The sequence below is a fragment of the Typopeltis vanoorti genome, chromosome 2 (genome assembly GCF_054136105.1).
Source record: "Typopeltis vanoorti isolate ZY-2024b chromosome 2, IOZ_Tvanoo_1.0, whole genome shotgun sequence".
Lineage (NCBI taxonomy): Eukaryota > Metazoa > Arthropoda > Arachnida > Uropygi > Thelyphonidae > Typopeltis > Typopeltis vanoorti.
In genome coordinates this window covers 174,791,212-174,814,948 of record NC_143550.1, presented here as the reverse complement: position 1 = coordinate 174,814,948, position 23,737 = coordinate 174,791,212, and the positions used below count along the sequence as shown (strand labels likewise).

The 23,737-nt window shown below is 35.9% G+C and overlaps 1 protein-coding gene across 2 annotated transcripts in view; it reads left to right on the top strand.

Annotated features, from left to right (window-relative positions):
- LOC150109680 (large ribosomal subunit protein mL63) overlaps positions 1 to 23,737 on the top strand; it is a 47,395-nt gene that overhangs the window by 18,916 nt on the left and 4,742 nt on the right. For both annotated transcript variants that reach the window (XM_090409685.1, XM_090409686.1), the window contains exon 2: positions 1,945 to 2,056. In XM_090409685.1, the coding sequence (XP_090265811.1) occupies positions 1,945 to 2,056 (112 nt within the window). The remainder of the gene's footprint in view (positions 1 to 1,944; positions 2,057 to 23,737) is intronic.

Here is a 23,737-nt window from a genome sequence, read left to right as displayed (position 1 = left end):
GACGCATGAAATAAACAAGCACGAGTCGAAGAGTGCGTGACCTTGGAACCAGAAAGGAGAAAGGGAGGCAATAAGAATTTTATAGAAAGAAAAGGGAAGAGTTTTGCAGAGCCTGAAGGAAAGTAGGATATAAGCAAGGAAGTGAAAGAAAATTGTAAATTCTTTAGGGCAGAAATTCAAGAGCATAGTGTTTAGAAATAAGCAAAAAAAAAACATAGTGAATCTTATACTCAGCTGCAAGTGAAATCAGCTGTTGTTATAGAGGAAAATTGATGTCGTAATCGGATAAATAAAGAACTGGACATTCAATGGGAAATTCTGATTAGTTCCAGTTAATCTTGGATTACGTCTTAATTCTGTGTTGCCCTGAGAAGAATTATAATGAATTTATCTAATTGTAGAAAAGTAAACAAGGAAGGATATCAGTACCTTATTGCTGTTGTTTAGAGTAGTGAAGCGCGATTAACAGTAGTTCAGTTAAAGCGTTGGAGAATTTTATTTAATGTGTTCCGCTAGCTCAAATAAAATTGAGTTTCAGTTTTTATTTTGGCGTTCGTTTGAATTGATCAAGTACCGTGATTTGTGAAAAATGGATGAGAAAGAATTTCGTGCAGCGATTAAACAATACTTTTTGAAAGGCAAAACAGCTCAGGAAACCAAAGCTAAGCTTGATAAACATTATGGCGAGTCTACAACTTCGATTAGAACAGTTTATAAGTGGTTTAGTAACTTTCGAAGTGGCCATATGAGCACAAGTAACACAAAACATTTTGGATGCCCCTGTCGAGGTCACTACTCCAGAAATTATTGAAAAAATCCATGATCTGATGATGGATGAAAGAAGAGTGAAGGGGCATGAAATTGCAAAGGCTGTGAGCATCTCAAATGACCGCATACTTAATATTTTACATGAACATTTATATGTGAGTATCCGCAAGGTGGGTGCTGCGTTTGCTCACACTGGATCAAAAGCGTCAACATGTGAACTGTTTCAACACAATCCAGAGGAATTTTTGCGTTGTTTTGTAACAGTAGATGAAACATGGATTCATCACCACCAGCCTGAGACCAAGGAACAGTCAAAACAATGGGTTGCAAGCGGGGAATCTGCACCAAAGAAAGCGAAAACCGTTCCTTCAGCAGAAAAGGTTATGGCCACCATCTTCTGGGATGCTCATGGCATAATCTTCATAGACTTCTTGGAAAAGGGCAAAACAATTACCAGAGTGTATTGTGCGTCTTTGCAGGATCGTTTAAATAATGAAATAAAGGAAAAACGACCACACTTGGCGAAAAAGAAGATTCTTTTTCACCATGACAATGCACCTGCTCACTCCTCTGCAATTGTGACTGCAAAATTGTTCGATTTATGCTACAAAATCCTTTGCATCTCTCCTACTCTCCAGATTTGGCTCCCTCGGACTACTGTCTGTTTTGAAACATGAAAAAATGGCTGGCAGGAAAGAGATTTTCATCAAACGATGAGGTGATTGCTGAAACAACTGCCTATTTTGAAGAGTTAGACAAATCATACTATATGGACGGGATCAAAAAACTCGAGCATCGGACTAAGTGTATAAGTCTCAAAGGAGACTATGTTGAAAAATAAAAAATGCTTATCCCCAGAAAATTATGTTTTCTTTATTTTTGCACGGACTTATCGAACAACCCTCATATATATATATATATATATAGAGAGAGAGAGAGAGAGAGCTGACTAACCTGAATACACTAACCACTAGTGTAATTTTTGTAAGTTGTTTTTCATTTGTTTGATTGAAATTCTGGAAAAAGCAACTAAATAGCTTTAGTTGCTTGCTTAGTGGCTAATTTTTGTTAAGCTTAAATCTTATTATCATTTTACTTAATTCAAAGCATACTCATCAGCCAAAATATTAATTATAAGAATTAGTTGCAAGTAAATATATCATGTGTTCATTGCAGGAAACAGAGACTTGTACCACCTGTTGGAGAAAATACAAGACTACGGGTATGGCGAATGATGTGCCTAGAAGAAGAAAATATGGTCTATATCAGTAAACCATATTTAACTGAGGTAATCCAGTTACATTCAAGTATATTCTGTTAGTATCTTTTATTCAGACTGCCCTTTTTCATGAAAATAAATTAAAATACAAAAATTATCCTCCTAGTTTGAATAATTACAGTTCACAATTCGTCCAACTTTGGGTTGCATAAGGATTGAGCTAGATAACTCTAAGAAGACATCCACTAATGTCCATAATAAGGCACATAGAAAACTCACTAGGAGATTGACTTCTAGTGGAAATCAGTAGAAGTCACTCACTTTTAACAGTAGTCCTCATTTTCTCCATGGTGATTCCTGGTTCTAGGTATCCACTCAGAAACACAACAGATGAGCATGGGCCAGCAATTTTAGACTAGGTTGCTTAAGGGTCAAAACTAAATAACTGAGAGGAGACCTCCACATAGCCTTTAAAGGAATGGTGAGAACTGACCAGAGCTTGCAACCTAATGTCCAATCCTCACCTTCTCATGGTGCACCCTGTTAGGTATCTACCTGGATACTGAACGAACAAGGATGGGCTCGATTTGGGATTTAGCCAACCAAATTGTATTCTTAGTGGCTTAAACTGCAATGTAAAATTATGGTAAAACATGACAGAATTTCATGCCAGCTGAGGCATTGCCCAGTTAAACAGTGCCCCGTTGTTTTCATGGGGAATCAGAGTGAACAGCAAAAAGTCAGCTAACAGAACAAATCCTAAAGCACATTCCAACTCAACCATTACCAGAATTCAAGATCAGTACTATCAGTATAAAAAGACTGAAGAAATAGAGCTGGCTGAGGAATTGGATAAGTACCAGATCAACATAATAGGGGTGATTGAAATGAAAAAGACAAAACTGGTGAGATCTTTCTAAGCAATAAATACAAAATGTTATATTCAGGCAATAACAATCAGGGGAAAAAAGGAGTAGCTATAGTATTCAACACAAAATGTGAGGCTAATCTTCTTGAATGGCAGGCAATATCAAGTTGAGTGATGCATTTGTGCCTATGGTCTCATAGAATGTTCTACAAAGGTAGAGGTGGAGGAATTTTTAGAGACTTGAGAAAGCAACTCACAACGAAAAAGTTTTGGGAAAATTTAGAGAAAAGAGCAAAGCTGGTAATAATAGCAAATATCTGTTGAATTTTAGGATTTTAGACTCCTTTAGAACTTTAGGAGCAATGCCAGTTGCCATCTTCAGCCTCATTTGCTCGTTGTTAGTGCCTGCGTGCACCTATCATAGTTTTATGTTCCAAGAAGATGGCAATGTAACATTACCAAAATATAGGAATGTATTGATTAAAGTTTTTTTTTATAATTAATATTTTAGCATGCGTTGTCATTTCCTAAAAAATTTAGTCATGATCTGATAATGTTGGAGTCTTGACAGGTAACAGATTGATTTGGAGGAAAATTGTAGATCGGAAGTTAGTAATGATGTAAGTTCTTCATGTAGTGCTATCATAATATCCTGTACACCCCTTGAGGGTGCATATTAGGAATTTGATGATGATATTCTATATGGGCTGAAACTACATGTATTGGGTGGATCAAAAGTCCTTGAACACTTTCAAGCATTGGGAAGTTTTGCCACAAGAATAATTTCAATTTCTGAAAACCTCTTATCCCATGTCATGGCATAAGACGTTTTTAGAAAGTCTCTGTCATGAACAGTATTCTTGCTTGGTGGAGACTTTCTAAAAACACATTGGAAAGTTCCCACAGTTGGGTGTCTGATTTTATTTCAAAGAACCAACCACTGTGCATCGCTCTTCTGGGCATCACTATTTTTAGCTTCTCATCACATTGTATATCAGTTCCTGATTCTGCAGCCATTTAGAAATTGGGAAAACCATGAACACATCTGTCTGTTAACAGAGTTCATACGTTTTTCATGTATATGGTAACTTTTTTTTTATTTTGTATTAAATATTCAAGGCCTTTTCACCAAATGTACATTAGTGTGACATGACATAATCATATATGTCATGCAAGCTGGAGTTCCATCAGGATAAGAAACACCCCTCTAAAATAGATGAAGATTGTAGAGTAGAGGAGTTACATAAATATCAAGAAAGAGTATGGTTATTTATTTAGAACTAGAGATCAATAGCTAGATAGTTACAAATCTCTCTGACCAATAATATTACACAGCACTAAATATGAAGATTAAACTTATATGGAAGGCCATTTTGGGTATAGTTTGGACAAATTGCAAAATGATAAAACAGACAATGATAGGTGTTTTTTTATATGTACCTACAAATCTGACATGCAAGAAAAGATGTATGTGAGCTGTCCTCTCTAGTATATCATATTATTAATGGCCAGTACATTCTTTCTCAGGACAAGGCTTAGTCATTATTAATGCTATGTTCCATCATAAAAATACACAAAAATTAGTGTATTTCTTTATATAGATTTAAAAAATAAAAATTATTTTTATTATTTTAATCGTACACAAAAAATAAAAGTCCATCTGATTACATTAATGTTCATAGAGATTTCATCAGCTTGATCAGAGGTATAAGAATGTTAGGGATTCTGAATTAGGAAGTGACCACTTCTGTTAAAGAAAAATTAAAAATAAAAGTTCTGAAAAGAATTAAAGTTGAAAAACTCTCAGTTGTGAACCATAGACTCAATCATCATAATTTTCTGATATATACCTTCAAGAGACATACAGTATGCTGCAATAGCACTTACATGATCAAGTTTATGTCATTACTCACCTCCTGTCACACGTTATTATTATTATTTCGGGCAACTCCAAGGAGTCGACAGACTGCATGGCCGTAGTCCCCCCACCACCAGCCCTATTCTCAAAAATATCTTCTGGATTAATCTTATAGAAACCCTGAAGGGTTTCTATAAGATTTGAAGTAATTTTCAGTAATTTGAAGGGTTTCTATAAGATCATATATCACCAATCTTATATCACTCAATCATATCACCTCTTTTCCACCTATCAACCAATTTTTGCAACCCACAAATCTTCAATCTGTTCTTATAAGGTTCATTATACAGACCTGCCACCATCTTGGTCACTCATCTCTGGATCCTCTCCACCTTCTCCCCATCCATAAGAAACCCTGGTGCCCATATCTGGGCACAGTAGAGGAACAAGAACTTGTTTGTCTCTGCTTGTTAAAGTATTTTTCAGTAACCAAGTGATTTGATGAGCTGTTTTAACCACTTTTGCAATGTGCCCCCTAAACTTCAACTCCCTACCCACCAACACTCCCAAATCCCTGGCTTCATCAATCTCCTGGAGTACGGTTCCACCAATGTGATATACTGCTGCTAATCTTTTCACTCCAAAATGCATAACCTTACATCCTGTCTTTTAAGGTTACATGGTGATCCGAATGCATTTTTGAAAATCATGGAGACAACTATCGTGTTTGAATAAAAACTTTAGTTAATATAACTAAAATCTACATTCAACCTTTATGTCAAGATCATCTTCTATACACAGGAAAACAAGCATAAAACTATACACAGGAAACAAGCTACACTACAATCAAAGTAGTTTGTTAAAGATACTGACCAACCGCTACAACAATTGTTGGCCTGACCTCTTGTGAAAAAAAAAATTTTTTTTTTTTTCACAAGAGGTCAGGCCAACAATTGTTGTAGCGGTTGGTCAGTATCTTTAACAAACCAGTTTGACTGTAGTGTAGCTTGTTTCCTGTGTATAGTTTTATGCTCCAGAAGATGACTTTGACATAAAGGTCGAAACATCGAATGTAGATTTTAGTTATGTTAAAGTTTTTATTCAAACATGGTAGTTGTTTCCATAATTTTCAAAAATGCATAATTACACTTTGCCACATTAAATTGACATCCATTTTCCTTAATCCAGTCCTCCAAACTCTCCAAATCATCCTGCAAAATTTTTGAATCCTAAACAATTGCTCTACCCAACTTTGCATCATCAGCAAACAAGTGAACACTTCCTCTCAGATCCTTTCCTATATCGTTAATGAACAAATTGAAAATTAGTGGTCCAAGAACAGAACCCTGCGGCACACCACTAGTCACAAGCCGTCTTTTGGACTCAACTCCTGAATAAACCACTTTCTGGTATCTCTCCATCAACCACCCTCCTATCCATCTCACCAACCCTATATCCATCCCCATCTGCTCCAGTTTACTGATTAGAATTCCATGTGGTATCCTGTCAAAGGCCTTCGCAAGATCCAGTAGAATTACTGAAAACCCATTACCCTTATCCAGTTCAGTCGGTACTGTGTTATAAAACGTGAGCAAACTACTGAGGCATGATTTACCCTTCACAAAACCATGTTGTCCCCCATACAGTATCCCATTTTCATCTATCCAATCCTGTATTCTTCTCTTGACTAGTTTCTCCAAGACCTTGACAACGATTCCTGATATGCTAATAACAACAGCAGTCCTGGAAACTCCTTTATGCAGTGGAACTATTTTCTCCTCTTTCCACCCCCTCGGGACTAACCAAGACCCGAGACTCAGATTAAACAAAATGGTCAAGGGTACTGACAATTCTTTAGCCGCTTCACGTGCGACACGAGCTGGTATACCATCCAATCCCACAGATGTATTGAAATTGAGATTTTGTAATAGACTACTCACCTCCACCTCATTCACCCAATTCCTGTATAAACTTTTGGTTTATTCATTTCTGCAATGTCCCCACCTGGATGATATACTCTTGCAAAGTGCTCGCTCAGTAATTCAACTATATCAACTGATTCGGTTACCTCCCTACCATCGGCATTCTTTAAAATCATCCTGCCATATACATTTTTTCTTTTACTGGCAACATATCAAAAAAACTGTTTAGGATTGTCTTTAGCCTGCATGGCCAATGTTCTTTCGTAAACCTTTTTTTGCTTTTCTTACCACACTCGTTACCCTTCTGGCATGCACTTTATACTGTTCCTGTGTTTGCCGGTCGCCTTTCTCCTTAAATTCCCTCCATAGTTGTTTCTTTTTTTGCAGCTCAAGCTTAATGGTGTTATTCATCCATTTAACTCCTACTAGATTTATTATTCGGACTCTAGGTATACAATCAGCCATTGCTTCATGCAAACACTTCTTAACCGCCTCCCATGCACTGTCAACTTCTAACCCTTGCAGTTTTACTTGCCATGGTACTGTACCAATCAATCTCCTAAGCTTGTCATACTTACCAGCCTGTTAATTCCACACTTTTAGCCACCTCCCAAGTCAAGACCCTATGATCGCTCTCACCAATTGGTGGCAACGTGGTCATATTGGTTACAGCCAAATTCTCAGATGCAATTACTAAGTCAAGCACTCTCTGACCCCTAGTATTTTCCATTACATGCTGTTGCAGATAGTTATCCCTTAATAACTGCATAAAATCCAATTCCTTCCTCCCATGTGTCCTCTTCTCCTTCCAATCAATGTTATCATAGTTGAAATCTCCCATAATAATTACCTTCCTTCCACTCGTTTCTTCTGTTTGCTTATGCATACTATCTCCACCATCTAGTCCATCACCTGGTCTATAGCAGCACCCAACTGTATATTTTGTTCTGCTAGTTTCAATCTCACACTAAATAGCCTCAAATGTGCTCTTTTCTCTATCCTGCAGTTCCACTTCTATTTTCCTTGGCTATACCATATTTGCCAGCGTATAAGACACCCCCCCCCTTTTTTGAACACATTTTTTATGAAAAAAACTTTATCACTGAATATTATAATGAATTTATATTATTTCAATTATAAAGTAATAAGTAGGTCTACTTTCAACAAATACCTAATTTAACTAGGAAAGAGTACCCATCTTTTAATCTACTTCTTTGTCAAAACCAGAAATTCATCTCCAGAGCTAAATGAAGAGATACTTGAAACCTCTTCTAAATCAGAATCTGAGTCCTCATACAACAAATTTTCTGTACCATCCAGTGCATTACTAATGCCGCACTTAAACGATTTAACCACTGTCTCAATTTTCACAGCATCCCATGAAGCTTTGACCCACTGACAAACTTGCGAAATGCTAGGCCTCTTCCTTCTTCCTGATGGCTTAACCTCAAAATCTGAAGACTACATCTAGCTGTTCCACTTCTTCATAAATCTCTTAAATGATTTATTAACAGACATCTAAAGGTTGAAGCTAACTAGTTAGACCTCCTGGAATTACATCTAACTGAATTTTCAATTCCTTGAGTTTATTTTTAGCATCTTCTGTTCTGTGAGAACGAAACTGATCCCATACTAGCAGGGCAGGCTTCTTCAACAGGATGCCTAGACCAAAGTTTACTATCCATAACTTCATTCCTCCTCCATCTATCCAGCCTTTTGCATGAACACGTACAAACACTCCTTTGAGCAGCTTTTCTTTGGGTAGTGTCTTCCTTTTAAAAATCAACAGTGGTGGAAATTTTGTCCCATCAGCACAGCAGGATAAAACAACTGTGAGTTTTTTCGTTCCACGAAGTTTAAACAGTAACACCTTTTGTACCCTTGGAATCTACAGTTTTGTTTGAGGGCACATCAAAAGTCAGCGGAACCTCGCCCATGTTTCCTATTTGCACAAGTTAAAAATTTTCTCTTTTCCTTGCATTAATGATGAATCAATGAAATTCAATAATTTTTTCTCCATATTCAGCTTGCATCTTTTGTGATATTTTTGTTTTAGTCCACATACATAGCTGGTTTCTCTTCATGAATCTTGAACACCATGTTGTTGATCCAGTAAAGTTGGCGATCCCTCTGTTAGTGGCTATCGCTTTCACTTGATGAATAATCATTTTTGTAGACACTGAAAGTCCCACTTTTCTGTCATCTAAAATCCAAATATTCAGTTCTGCCTCAAGTTCTGGCCATTTTGCAGTTGCACTTCGTAGGTTATGTTTACCGTGAGTTGCTTTTTTTCAGATCCTTTTGCTGATTCTGCCAAGTTCTTATCATTTTCTCAGTTGGGAGTGGCCCGAAATGGCTCTCTGCAGTCCTGTTTCTATGTTCTTTAACTTACACATCACACATAGCTTGTATGCAATATTGTAGCACTGCTGACGTTTTTCAGCCATAATTTGCCAAGAAATTTAGAGAAAATTTAAACGCAGAAATTTATCATCGTTCACAACAACTGTGACAACTTTCACATCCACTGAATTCTACGTAATTGGAATGTTCTCCCACACCGCAAGGAAGCAAGAAAGAAATCGCTTAACTCGGAACAGAGAAAATTTCCAGAAATGAAATTAATAAAAAACTGAGTATCGGCGTATAAGACGAACCTTGTTTTTCACACCTATTTTCAAAGCAAAAGAGTGCGTTTTATACGCCAGCAAATACGGTGTTTTTTTAGGCTTAGGTATTGTTGGTTTTTCATAACACTGCTTCATAGTATAAACAATACCAAGAGAAAAAATATAATTTGTTGAATGTACTAATATTTTGCAAGCTTTCTACCTAGCATCTTCAGAGCACAAATTACAACTGTGACACTCACACAGCACTCAACTAGATAACTGTAGAAACAATTCAAATTGTAATCGAAAAATAATTCATGTCTTAGCAAGGCATCCTCTAGGTACCAGATAACCATAAAGTTAATTTGGAGAAGCAATGTATGTAGCCATATTTCTTGGGGTTGAGAGATTGTTTCATAGCTGATCCTGATTCTAAAAGTAATCTCTCAGACCTATAGCGACTGCTGTGTGGTAAAGATATCTTCTTCCCTTTAATCCTGTAAATATTCTGTGTGACAGAATATCATCATGGTTTGCCAGTCTCAACTTGTCATATAAATGATTGCAGATGTAATTTCTGTGTTCTTCAAAGTGTATGTTAATCAATCTACCGGTCTCTCCAGATTAGGCTAAACTGCAGACATGTGGAACTTCATACACTCCAGGATGTGCAAGAGGAAGGTACCTAAGCTAAGTTTCAAGGGCTGTGTCATTTAACCACCCTACCGGCCGAGGTGGATGAAATAGTGAGACAAAATTGCACTTCTTATCCATGTTATTCAATAGGGATTACAGAATTGTCCATATTTAGCAGGATGTCTATAGATATCATGGCCGGTTGGGGTGTTAAACAAATATTTTTCAAATGACACTGTCCTTGAAACTGAACTCAGGTACCTTCACAACACTTTTTAGCCAATGGATACAGCCTTATAAAATAGATAAAATACTGCAAACACCCTCATCCTTCCTGTAATCAATACCTAAGATCCATTTTAGTAAATTCTGGAGACTTCAATCATCCACTGGTCCGCCCTGGAGTATACCATATGTGATGAATTAATATTAATTAATTCATTGCGCCTGTAATTTGTCCTATATAGGTGAAACAGGATGCACAAGTCCTATCAGTTTATATTCCTTTTATCTGATAGGACTTGTGTATTCTGTTTCACCTATATAGGACAAATTACAGGTGCAATGAATTAATTAATATTAATTCATTGCAGGGTGGACCAGTGGATGGTTGAAGAGTCTCCAGAATTTACTAAAATGATCTTAAGTATTGATTACAGGAAGGATGAGGGTGTTTTCAGTATTTTATCTATTTTATAAGGTTGTATATTAAATTTACATACAGCATATTAAATTTACTAACTGGTAAATCTGGCCTTTCTGATCATGCCCTGAATACTCTACATAGAATCGACTGGAAAGGCACCTGTTGTTTACATCACACCAAAACATGGTATGTGCGTAAATTTAAGGAGACCTGTGAAATTCTTATCAACAACCCTAATCTTAGCAATAATGGTTGTCTAAAAATTCCAAAAATATGGATGGCACATATTCTGTCCACTTAACTTTTTGGTCTAAGAGTTAATTATAATTAGAACTGTAAGCAATCCTGGATCATAACTCTAATATAACACTCTTGCTAAATTATGGATTAGGCCACCACTGTGTTATATTAAAACTCTATATGAATTTGTTCTCTGATGATGTTATAAATAGAATATAGCATTAATGTAGTTTTTTTTTTCCACTAGAGGTCAGGCCAGTAAAATAACAGTCTATCAAATCATTGTCACTTTGGCTTACTATTAGAAATGTAATGTAGCTTGTCTTTCTGTGTGTATATATATACTCCAGATGATGACCTTAATTTGAAGGTCAAAATGTCAGGAAATTAAAGTAATTATTCCTGACATGGTTGTCTCCATAATTTTACTAAAATGAATGCTAATCACTGTGTAACACTAAAAGAAAGAATACCCAAGATCACAGCAAAACTATTCCCATCCTTTATATTTTGGATTCATCAGAAAAATATACTTAGTTGTCCATAAATATAATCTCTATACCACTTTTAAACCACTCATTCAGCTAGCTACTTTCATCCATTCTTCTAGGAATCATCTTCATCCTCTTGCACATCCTGGAGTATATAAAGTTCCTTATGCTTGCCTGCACTTTAGCCTACTTTGCACAGACTAGTGAATCAATTAGCATGCACCTTGAAGAACACAGAATTCACATCTGTAATCATCCATATGGCAAATCATAAAATTGATCACAGGGTCTGGCAGACCATGCTCTGGATATTCCATCACACAGGATTAAATGGAAGAATATATCTTTACTTCATAGAGATTACTTTTAGAATCAGCATTGGCTATGACACACTCTCTCAACCACAACAAAAATGGCTGCATTAATTTGCTAAAAATCTGGGATCATTCTGACATCAAATATAGCCTGACTTTTCCAAATTAACTTTATGGTTATCTAGCCCCTTCAGGGTACCTTGTTAAGACATGAGTTCTTCTTTTCTTGTTTTGCTTACTGTGAAGTACAGTTATAATAACTTCCTGTCAACAGTTCTTTTCCAGATTTTTTTGTTCTTTGTCACTGTTGTTGGATCCTAGTTCTTCTTAATCTATACCTTGGATCCAACATGATTACTATTATGATGTTCTTAACTAATTGATAAGTTGTGAGTTGATTTCTAATTCAAATATAAAGAAAATTTATATTTAAAGACTGCGCCACTTTATATCTGAATTAGTTCAAGAATTGAAGATAAACCAACTCACAACTATCTCTCCTTTTAGGTGTTAATATTATATATACTGGCCGAGAATATTTAACTTACCTAATTTATCCGCTTTGGTTCGAATATTTTATGAATGGTGCAGTAAAAGAGATTCAGGCAAAATACATCTTTTGATTAACAAAAACAAACATTTAATTTTAGAATCACAAATTTTACACTTAAGTTTAAATCAGTAATTAAGATATCACAAACATTTTAGCTTCTCTGATAAGTACAATCATACAAACTCAGACAATGGTAAATCTGTTATCTCTAATACAGTCTTCTTACAGTTCCTTAAGTTCCAAATACAATAAAAATTGCAGTATCACACCTCTTCACAAACAAACACTTTTAATTTTGCACTTCAGTTAATTCTCACTAATAGTTACTGTTAATATAAGGAAATTCTAGGATGAAACTTACACACTTCTCTGTATAGAAATATTAATGGTTGGAATAATCTTACCGATAATCTTCTATCTTCATCAACTTATACACAAACACTTTTTATAACCGTAAACACTTTTAATAATAATCGGCACTCATTAAAATAAATCTTCAAAGCATTAACTGAATTAATTCACGGTCACTATGCGCATAAACAAACATTGTTGCACAAAGTACTACTGATCACTCATGAAATAAGGCAATACACAATAATTCCTTAACTTTAGGTTTTATATGCACAGTTGTTCATTCCTCTGGCATTCGATTAATTCTTTAGGCACTATAATTCTAAGCACAGCTAACGGTAAACTTCAATTTTTACAGCCTCTTCTATTCTAGTAACTCCATGCTTTATTTCAAGATTCTGTGTGTCCTTGACAGGTTGGCCCTGAAATTAAATCTCAACTCAAATATCGCTAGTCTATTTAGTAGTCACTCAGCTGTCTTCCGTAGCTATAACTGTTATTCTACAACTTATTAGCTAACCGCCTCTTGACTAGTAGACCTTATTTAGCTGCTTGAGTGACTTGCCGGCTCGCTATTAATGTACTGTGATTTCTGAATGCCCCGATTCCAACCTAATGCTAATCCTCTCTCTCAGTTTCCTTATTATTCTTATTTTCCACATTCTTCCCTTTTTATATCCATCCTTCCCGCCTAAATTGTTCTCGTGATCTAAAACTCTTTTCAATAAACTTTCTCCTCACGTGGTGTTCCAAAGCGTGCTTGCTCACTTACATACGTCTCCATGACAACCAAACAAAATATAATAAAATTGAAGTATTGCATAACGCTAAACTTCTACAAATAGGAATAAATAAGGAATATTTACATTTCAATTAATGCGCAGTTAAATTATCAAATACAAGTTGTTATAATATTAATATAGTAATGAATAAAATAGCTTAATAATATTTAATACAGTCTTTTCATTATTAATACATATATCTTTGATTAATTAATTAAATATTAGATAAAATTAAAGGTAGTTATATGAATATTAAATTATAAACAAGTGATTTACAAGTCTAGCCTATGTGATGGAAGATCATGTTGAATTCTGAAGCAAATAATAATTACTTTAATCTCTACATAATCAGAATCCAACACTGTGTCAGTCTCGATATTAGCCTCCCTTTGAGTCTTTCTTCATCCTAGCATCAAAGAACTATTTTGATAATCTCTCCTCTCTCATTCCAGTTTAAGTGATCACACCACCTTAAGTTAGCTTTGTTCTCCCTTTGTTCTGTTTTCTTGAATATAGGATATGTTTTTAATGTGATTTTGCTATTGATACCATCTGTTCACTCCTCTAATTTTCCTCAGAACTTTCATATTTATGGTGGCTGCTCTTTGTCAACTGCCTTGTCTAACCCAACTCTCACCTCCTTAATTTAAAAGTAGTTTATTCGTTGACTAGTATACTGCTAGTATTTTATTATAAATATTATATATATTTATTCAACTATTTATTAATCATATTAGCTTTGCTTTTAACCATTTGATGTTCTCCATTTTCGTCTGTTCTATTTTTTTTTTTTTTTATCTTTATTGCTCATTTTCATACCAAATTTGTTATTCATTTTAGAGACCTTGAACATACATTTTCCCCATTGCATTACAAAATGTTGTTGAAGTTTAGCAACATTTACTGCATAAAGTTACAAATTGTTTTAATAACAATACTATTTTGCAAAATGGTTTATTAACATAATTCTTTATTCTCTTTAAGACAAGGACAAGTGAATCTGAATTTAAGAATATTAAAAAGAAAGTATTACATTACGGTAAACAGAAAGTGATGGAAATATATACATTTGATTATACCAGTTTCTTTCTTTCTTTTTTTTTTAAATGAAAATTACTTAAATCTAATTTACAAAAAAAAAAAAAAAATATATATATATATATATATATATAACATTTCATTCAGATAGAATGAAAGTCATCAGGTATTGCACAAGCCTTTTTACTACTTAAATTGCAGTCTTTTTATGCAAATTAACTAGGAGGATGTCCAGAAAGTAAGTTCCGTTTTTAAATATTTTCGCTGCAGCACTATGATCGCAATGGTGCACATACGTGCTGAGTTTGTTGATCATTAGCAAGGTATTGGTGCCATTTTCAGACATTCTTGTAGTGTAGATCCAGAATAAACAATGTGGCATGCTTACCATGGGCGTTGTTTTGATTCATCATAATGCCCTCCCACACACGGCCGGCGTAACACAACAACTTCTCACCATGTTCGACTCGGAACAATTCCATCATCCTCCATATAGTCCTGACTTTGTGCCAAGCAACTTTCACCTGTTCAAACATCTGAAATCTTTCCTTGGTGGTCGGCGGTTTCAAGATGACTATGAGGTCAAAGAAGCAGTCAACATGTGGTTTGCATCACAGGCGTCGACCTTCTACGGTGAAGGTATACACCTCTTAGTGCCCCATTATGATAAGTGCCTGAAGAGTGGCAGAAATTATGTAGAAAAGTAGTGAAAGATGTCTATTTTAATTTCTAATAAAGTTTTTTTTGTAAGTATATTTTTGTTTCTCTGACAGCCTATCAGAACTTACTTTTTGGACATCCCTCGTATAAACACCGTCTTGTTTTCAAGACTCAACCAAGCACTCGACACAGTCGCCCTCAAACCAATGGTTTAACTTCAGTATATAGATGGTGTGTGTGCTATTTGGCCACATGGTTTAGGCACACATTAGATACATTTTTAGTGCATTAAATTAGCCAACATCCTAAAATCCACTTCATAATGAAAAAAGAATCAAATAACTGTTCACCCATTCGTGGATACTCTAGTCACATGCCTTTCAAATAGTTCATTTTCTTTTTTCTGTTTATAATCACACTATCATCCAGCCTAACAATAATGCACTAAAAATGTCTCACAGAGTTAGAGCTATCTGTTCTAATGATACTGCTCTCATCTCTGAACTCTGCCTACCTTCATCACACTTTTTGAGGCAGTGGCTTAATCCCCAAAATATTGATAGAATGATAAATGCAACTCCACACAACATTTAAACCATATATATATATCAAACTAGTAATAACCCTAATCCATTCACCTAAGGATGAACGCTATCCTTTTTTCACATCCAAAAATATATGAAGTGCTCTGCACTTGTGACCTGGCTTGCTACGGATAGACAGAAAGATCTTAACATCGTCCTAAGAGAACATAAAAAAATGCGTTTGACACAAAATGCAATCAGCAGACCACGCTTTAGACCAGTGTTTTTTTGTAAAAAAAAAAAATATAGGTGCTGGTACTCATTCTTTGCTAGCAGGGAATATTAAAAGGACATAAAAATGAAAGGTTAAAAAAGTAGTTATTATATTTTATTGTACAATTGATATTCCTAAAGTATGGGAAATTGTCATACAAAATGGTGTGAAATAATAATTTTTTATATCTGTTATCATATTTTAATATAATCTATTTTTTTTTTCCTCCAGATATATTTTAATTTAATTCTATAACACACTACTGCACACACATATTGGGATTCCATTATAATCATGTGCCCTAACTGTATGTTATTCCTAGTATTGTTTGAATTAACTGTACTGACGATGTCCTTTGATACTTAGGATGAAATATTTACTTATTAAAACTTATTACTGTTGTTCTTTAGTTACTACATTGTTACTTCATACTATGTTATGTTTTTTGAATAAGTACAGCTAAGTAAATAACGCAGTGTTTATTAAATGTCAATATATTATATCTATCCCAATGGCTTTAACAGGCCTTTAAGGCCCACAACCTTCCAAGCATGCTTGGATTTCGTAACTGAAATACGAGGATAGAATGGTCACTCCTATGCCTCAAGGTATTCTTGGCTGTATCCCTGTGTGTTCACGGGGCCGGTTTGCCTGCTTGCAGGATGAAAAACACCAGATAAACTGGCGGAAAAAACCCTACTGCCTGTGCTCAAGACCGGCTAACTTGGCTATGGCTGAGGAAGATCCTTCAGCTCCTCACTTCTCCGACGGGAATCGAACCTAGAACACTCCTTCCCCAGGCACAATATATTATAGGAGTATATAAAAAATAAGTAAAGTGTATATATATGATTATTTTTAATTTAAAAAATTCCGAAGTTTTATTAAATTCTGATTTGGCACAATATGCCAACTTCTTTCTTTATTATTTGTGTCTGTTGCTGAATAAAATTTCCAAAGCAGCTCCATGAATTGATATATTTTGCTGGATTGAAGTGTCAGTGGTGAACGTACAATTTTAGCAAATAGTGTTCATCAGCAAAACACTGAACAAGCTGACATTCAGATTCATTTGTGAAAATTTGCATTTGTTTGTTGAAATTAGTATTATGCTTAGAGTGTTCATTAAATGCTTCAATTTACTGAAACCACCTATTCATTTTTTTTTTAATTTTTTTATTTTTATTTTTTTATGTTGGGCCCATATATGAGAAGTTGGCTGGTCAACCTATAATACTTTAGTACCGTATATGGGTAGCGGGATGGGAAAGGAGGAACTTACTAACATTCAATTTGAAAGCCTGTATATTGTATTCCTTGGGAAATACCTCAGGGTGAAGACTGTTCCACAGTACAGCAGTAGCAGGGATGAAGGAGGAGGAAAAGAAACTTGTTCTGTCGGTTTCAGGGTATACTGTGAAGGGATGTTTGGAGGTGGCTATACGTGTTCCAATGGGTTTAGTACAGAGTGGGGGAATTATTGATGTTGTTTCAGATGAGCATTTTCCATGAAAATATTTGTAGAATATACAAATTGCAGAGACTATGCGAAAGTGGGGGAGTGAGTCGATAAGATATGGATCATTTATCAGTCTAATTGCTCTCCTCTGTATTGAGGCAAGCATTTTGAGAGAGCTTTTAGGAGCTCCACTCCAAATGTGAGAACAGTATTCGATAGCTGGGTGGATTTGCAATTTGTATAAGGTTAACAGCTGTTTTGAAGTGAAGTAACGTCTTGAGCAAAAGAGAAAGCCTAGTTTTTTGGAAGCTGAGAATGCAATGGTTGTGATGTGTTTATGCCAGGAGAGGCCTGATGTCATGATAATTCCGAGAAGAGAAATTTCATCTTGTCTGGAGATTTGAGTGTTATCAAAAATGATACTGGGAGAAAGTGGTTCTTTTTTGTGGGAAATAAGACAGAACTGGGTTTTACTAGTGTTGAAGTTGACGAGGTTATCTGAGCCCATCGGAGGATGTTTTGGAGGTCGGCGTTAAGGGAAGTTGTGGTTGATGTTCTGTGGGTTGAAGTGAGTTGTGTAGGGTAAGGTTTATCAAATGAAAAGGAAGAGTGCAATGTGTTGTCATCTGCAAAACTGTGTATTGGGTTGCAGGTCAACTGAAGTAGGTCATTGATGTATAGAAGGAAGAGGGTCAGTGAGAGAACTGAACCTTGTGGGATCCCAGCATTAGTTGGACAGTGGGAGGATCGGGAGCCATCTACCATTACACATAGTGTGCATCCAGACAGGAAGCTGGCAATCCATCTGCAGAAGTCCTGAGACAGTCCAAATGATAGAAGTTTGCTTAGTAAGCCTTTGTGCCAGACCTGGTCAAAGGCTTTAGAGATATCGAGTGTAACTACTTTAGATTCACCAAATTTTTCCTGGTATATGTCCAGAAATGGGTGATATATGAGAGCAGGTCACCTGTTGATCGGCATCGGCGGAATCCATACTGGTGGTCACTTAATAGCTGGATACCTTCAAGGTAGAGTAGTAGTTGAGAATTGATGATTTTCTCCATCACTTTAGATAGAATTGAGGTGAGTGAGATAGGGCAGTAGATGGCAGCGATTTATCTCCCTTAATTGGGAATTAGCACAGAGCCACATAATTAATAAAGAGAATTAGTTTGGTAACCCCACTCATCCTAACAGCTGAACCATCATGTGACTAAAACAAAGACTAATTCAAAGTATTTTAAATAGTTTCCCTCATAAGATATGACAGAAGACATTTGAGCTGAGAATCAAATATCCCCTTTGCAGTAACTCCTGTTTGATCAAGTCCGGAAACAAGTTTATTACTGAGCTCATTCTGCTGTCCAGTATAGAATTTCAAATGTACATGATACGAGGGCAGTATGAAAAGTTCTCGGCCTTGACCATAGATGGCAACAATATCGGCAAGATTTTTTTTTCTAAGTTGGTACATCTGTCATTAGCACCCATATGAAATTGCAAGTCCTTCTATCAAGTAGTTTGTTTTATACAGCTGTCTGAAGCAAAAGTGTCCCTGTATCCCTTGAAATAGATAAAATTGGGTATCATGCAGTTATAAAAGTCTTTGTAAAAGAAGATTTAATGCAAAAGAAATTCATTCGAAGTTCACAAAAGTTTATGGACACTCCTCTCCTTCATTTTCATCAATTAAGAAATGGGCTGCCGAGTTTACACATGGCCATACCAGCCTTGAATGAAGATGACTCACGTGAAGGACGTCCAAAAAGTGTAACACCACCAGAAATCATTGATCGAGTGCACAATACGGTATTGGATGACCTTCGAATCAAAGTGCGTGAGATTGCTGAGACTATAGGCATTTCAAAAGAACATGTAGGATATATTTTGCATGAAGAATTGCAAATGAAAAAGCTTTGTGCAAGATGGGTGCTGCATTTGCTCATAGCAGATCAAAAACGCACTCGCATGAAAATCTCTGAACAGTGCTTGAAGCATTTTAACAAGAATAAAACTGATTTTGTGCCTCGATTTATTACTGTGGATGAGACTTGGATTCACCATTTCACACCAGAATCCAAACAGCAGTCAAAACAGTGGACAGAAGCTGCTGTCCACTGTTTTGACTTATTTTGAACCAAAGAAGACAAAGTCGATTCCATCAGGGAAAGCTTATGACATAGGTGTTTTGGGATACTAAAGGCATTTGTGTATTAATTATCTTGAAAAGGGTAAAGTAATAACCAGCGAATTATTCCGATCTTGCCAGACTAGACAAAAAAATTCGCGAGAAAAGACCCGTTTTGAGAAGGAAAAAATCATCTTTCATCAGGACAATGCACTTGCCCATAAAGATGTTTTTGCAATGGAAAAATTAAGAGATCTGCACTATGAATTGTTGGAACATTCACCTTATACTCTAGATTTGGCTTCCTCTGACCAAAACTAAAACCCTTCCTCGCTGGTCAGTGTTTTTCTTCGAATCAAGAGGTGATTGCAGCTGTAGAGGGATATTTTGCAGATCTTACTGAGAACTACTACAGGGACAGGATAATGGTGCTGGAGCATTGCTAGAATAAACATTAGTCTTAAGGTAGATTATGGTGAAAAATAAAAATAATTTTGAAATTATAAATTCGTATTTTCATTGTTAGGCCGAGAACTTTTCAGACCTCCCTCATAAAGTGGATTTTGTTGCCTGACATGGTCAAATCATCAATGAAATTTCACTATTCGCCATAAGAATTTTATCACCAATTTTTTTTTTCTCATTTCATCACTAATATGGTTCAAGATTTTACCACAAGCATTAGTTGAATTTTTATTTTATTAGTATGGGGTTTCTCCACTGTTCCTTAGGACTAATTGAGTCCTCCTAGTGAGGGATTAAATATATATATTTGTATGACTGTAGATCTGCGTATGTTCACAGGCCGATTTACCTGTTCTGAAGGAGAAAAACCCGAGTTTACAGGTGAAAAAACTGCCTACCTCCGTATGAGACCAGCTAACTCAAATTTAGTTGAAAGAGAGCAGATAAAAGGTTCCTCATGTCATGGACAGGAATCGAACCCAGGTCTTTCCAACCAAAGGGCTTTGTCTATACTGACTGAGCTACCTATGCTCTATTAGTTGAATGAAAACCTATGTCAATTAATTATTTTAGGTCAACCATCATCAAATTATTGACATATACCCCCAGGGGAGTGTACAGAATATTATGATAGTACTACTTGAAAAATTACATCATTACTAACTCTAATTGGCAATTTTCCTCCAAATTAATCTATTATTTCTCAAGACTGCAATATTATCACATCTTATATTTCTATCTGATGATGTACTTCTAAATGGTGATGTTGTACTTCTAAATAAATGTTGTACTTCTAAATAGATGTTGTACTTATGAATTTATTTAGAAGTACAACATCACCTGCATAAAGTAAAGAGCCAAGATTAGCATCTCCAATCTTATCATCAGCCTTCATACTACTTCTTCATAATGTGATCCATATGGATGATGAATAACAGAGGAGATAATGTACATTCTTGTCACACACCTGATTTTACATCAAAACATCTATCTGTACCTGCTCCAATTCTAACTGCTGATATATCTCAAATAATGACTAAGTATTGCTTGATATAATAACCATTTACATCATATAACTGTACTGAGCAAGAAGAAAGCTCTTTTGAAGAGCTTTCTTCTTGGCACCTTTCCCAGTCATATAGGATGAGGCTCAATAGATTGCAGTACTCTTGTAAGCTCAACACCCAGACTAGCCTATGTCATCTGCAGATGATTTGGTGCCTGCACATCATACGTGAATGGTGTGGCATAGGAAGCAGCTGCTGCATAATCTCAATGGCTATCATGATGTTTCATTCTAGTGGCCTCATCATCAGAGTAATTGCACCATAACAGTACAAAAGCAACTCCAGCTAACAATGCCTTATCATTGCAGTGGATAGATGAGATTCTGACCGAGAAGCATTCAGTCATCATCCCACATCAAGTACCTAAAGGTGTTCAGTTCTCGATGCACAAGAAGCACAACATGGCCATGCATCTAGCCATCTTTGGTCTCGGAATTTTAATTTCAGTCAAACATGCTGCTTTGGAGTTCAACACCTCATCGAACTTACACCTCTTTCTGTTTCTTTATTAGTTTATCAGTCTCTTGATCATTGTTCCCATCTTAACCTAGTTTATTCTAACTTAAACTATCTTCTTTCTAACTGTTATATTCCTGCCTAGTCCTCTTTGGGATGTGCTGTTTATAATATATATATGTAGAAAGTTTTTTACCTTGAGTATACTATACATTAAAGATACCAAGCAATTTTATAAACTTCTTTTAATCCTTTTTCCCAGGTAAGCGAACAAGCAGGTAAGTCAAGTTTGCATCTGAAGTATTTTCAGGTCTGAGGCAACTCATGGTAAAGGTGGAGTAAGCTCTGAATACTTTCCTTAGTATCTCCGATAATGACCTTCCCTTAATGCATAGCATCATACATGTCCGCAAGGAGATGTGCTTTGCATTATGAGCGATACTAAGGAAAGTGATCAGAGCTTACTCCACCTTTACCACGAATTGCCTCAGACCTGAAAATACTTCAGGTGCAAACTTGACTTACCTGCTTGTTTGCTTACTTGAGAAAAAGGATTAAAACCAAGTTTATAAAATTGCTTGGTATCTTTAAAGTATAGTACACCCAAGGTAAAAAACAATGACTACTCCTTCTTTTGTAAAAAAGAAGGAGTAGCCATAGTACTCAACATAAAATACGAGGCTAATTTTCTTGAATGGTAGTCAGTCTCAAGTAGAGTAATGTTGGCAAAAATGAGAATGGGGAACTGGATAATGAGGCTTATTTGTGCCTATGGTCCCACAGAAGGTTCTACTAAGGTAGAAGTGGAGGAATTTTTTGAGGCTTTAGAAAAAGCAACTGACACAAGGAAAAGTTGGTCCTTCTTGGGGATCTAAATAGCAGAGTACGAAATGATTGTGAGACACAAAAATATTTTGGGAAAATTTGGAGAAAAGAGCAAAGCTAATAATAATGGCAAATATCTGTTGGATTTCTGCTCAGGACATGACTGGTTATTACTAACACCATGTTCCAACATAAAAATGTGCACAAATTCACATGGAGAGAAGAGGCAAGGAATAAGAAAAGTCTCATTGACGATGTTATCATTGATAGTGATGTCTTCTCCCTGGTGCAGGACACCAGAGTGTACAGAGGATTTGAAATTGGAAGCGATCACTATTTAGTCTTGAGCAGGATAAAATTGAATTCCATATTGAAAAGAATAACATGTAAGAAAGTTTTAAAGCGAATAAAAGTTGAGCAGCTCTCAGATGTGAACTGTAGACTACAATACACAAAGATTATTGAAGAAAAAATGAAAGTGTTTGAGAACAAGAATCAAACCTTGGAGATTCAGTGGCAAACTCTGAAGAAAACATTGATTGATTCTGGCAGAGAGGCAGGTGGTGAGGTTGTCTGCAAGGATAAAAAAATCAGAACTCCCTGGTGGACACAGGAAGTTAAAGAGGCAGTGAAGGAAAAGAAGAAAGCATATCAAAAGTTCCTGTCAAATAAGTCAGCTTGTGCTCTTAGAGAATATAGAGACAAATGCAAGAATGCTAAACGCTGTGTAAAACTAGCAAGAATATTTTCTATATTCTTCCCAAAGTCCTCCCATGATAAAAGTCATGGGAGGACTTTGGCAAGAATATAGAAAATAAATATCAAGAAGACGGCAAAATATTCTGGAGGTTGTTGAAGAAGCTTAGGAATGGAGGAAAGAGTGCTGTAAAAGGAGTTAGAGATTATAAAGGTGACATGAAAACGGGAGAAAAAGATATCCTTGAGGTATGGAGTAATTACTTTGAAAAACTGCTAAATGAAACAAGCAGTGATGACAGTACAGTGGTAAAAAAACACTGACCAAGCATGCAGTCAGGAATACATATCCATACTTGAAGTAGAAAAAGCCATCAAAGGCTTGACACATGTGGAAAGGCAGCAGGAGTAGATGATATTCGACCAGAAATGCTGAAGTATGGTGGTATAAGAGTCTTACAGTGGCTGCACTCCATAGTTTAGAAAGACTGGACAGAGGGACGAAATCCCGATGATTGGAGTAGAGCTGTCATAGTACCCATATATAAAAAGGGGAAATAAAATTCAATGTGAGAATTACAGAGGTATTTCCCTACTGAGTGTTCCTGGCAAGATCTATGCAAGTATACTTGAGAAACGGTTGAGAAGAATTGTGGAAGAAAAGCTTGGTGAAGAACAAGCTGGATTCAGGCCAAATAGAGGCTGTCAGAATCAGATCTTCGCTTTACGACAAATAGTCGAGAAAGCATGGGAATATAACAAAGATCTATATTTAAGTTTTGTCAATTTGGAAAAGGCATATGACAAGGTGCCAAGAGAGAAGCTATTCAATACACTGCAGTTATATGGGGTCAATGGGGCATTATATCAAGCAATACTTAGTCT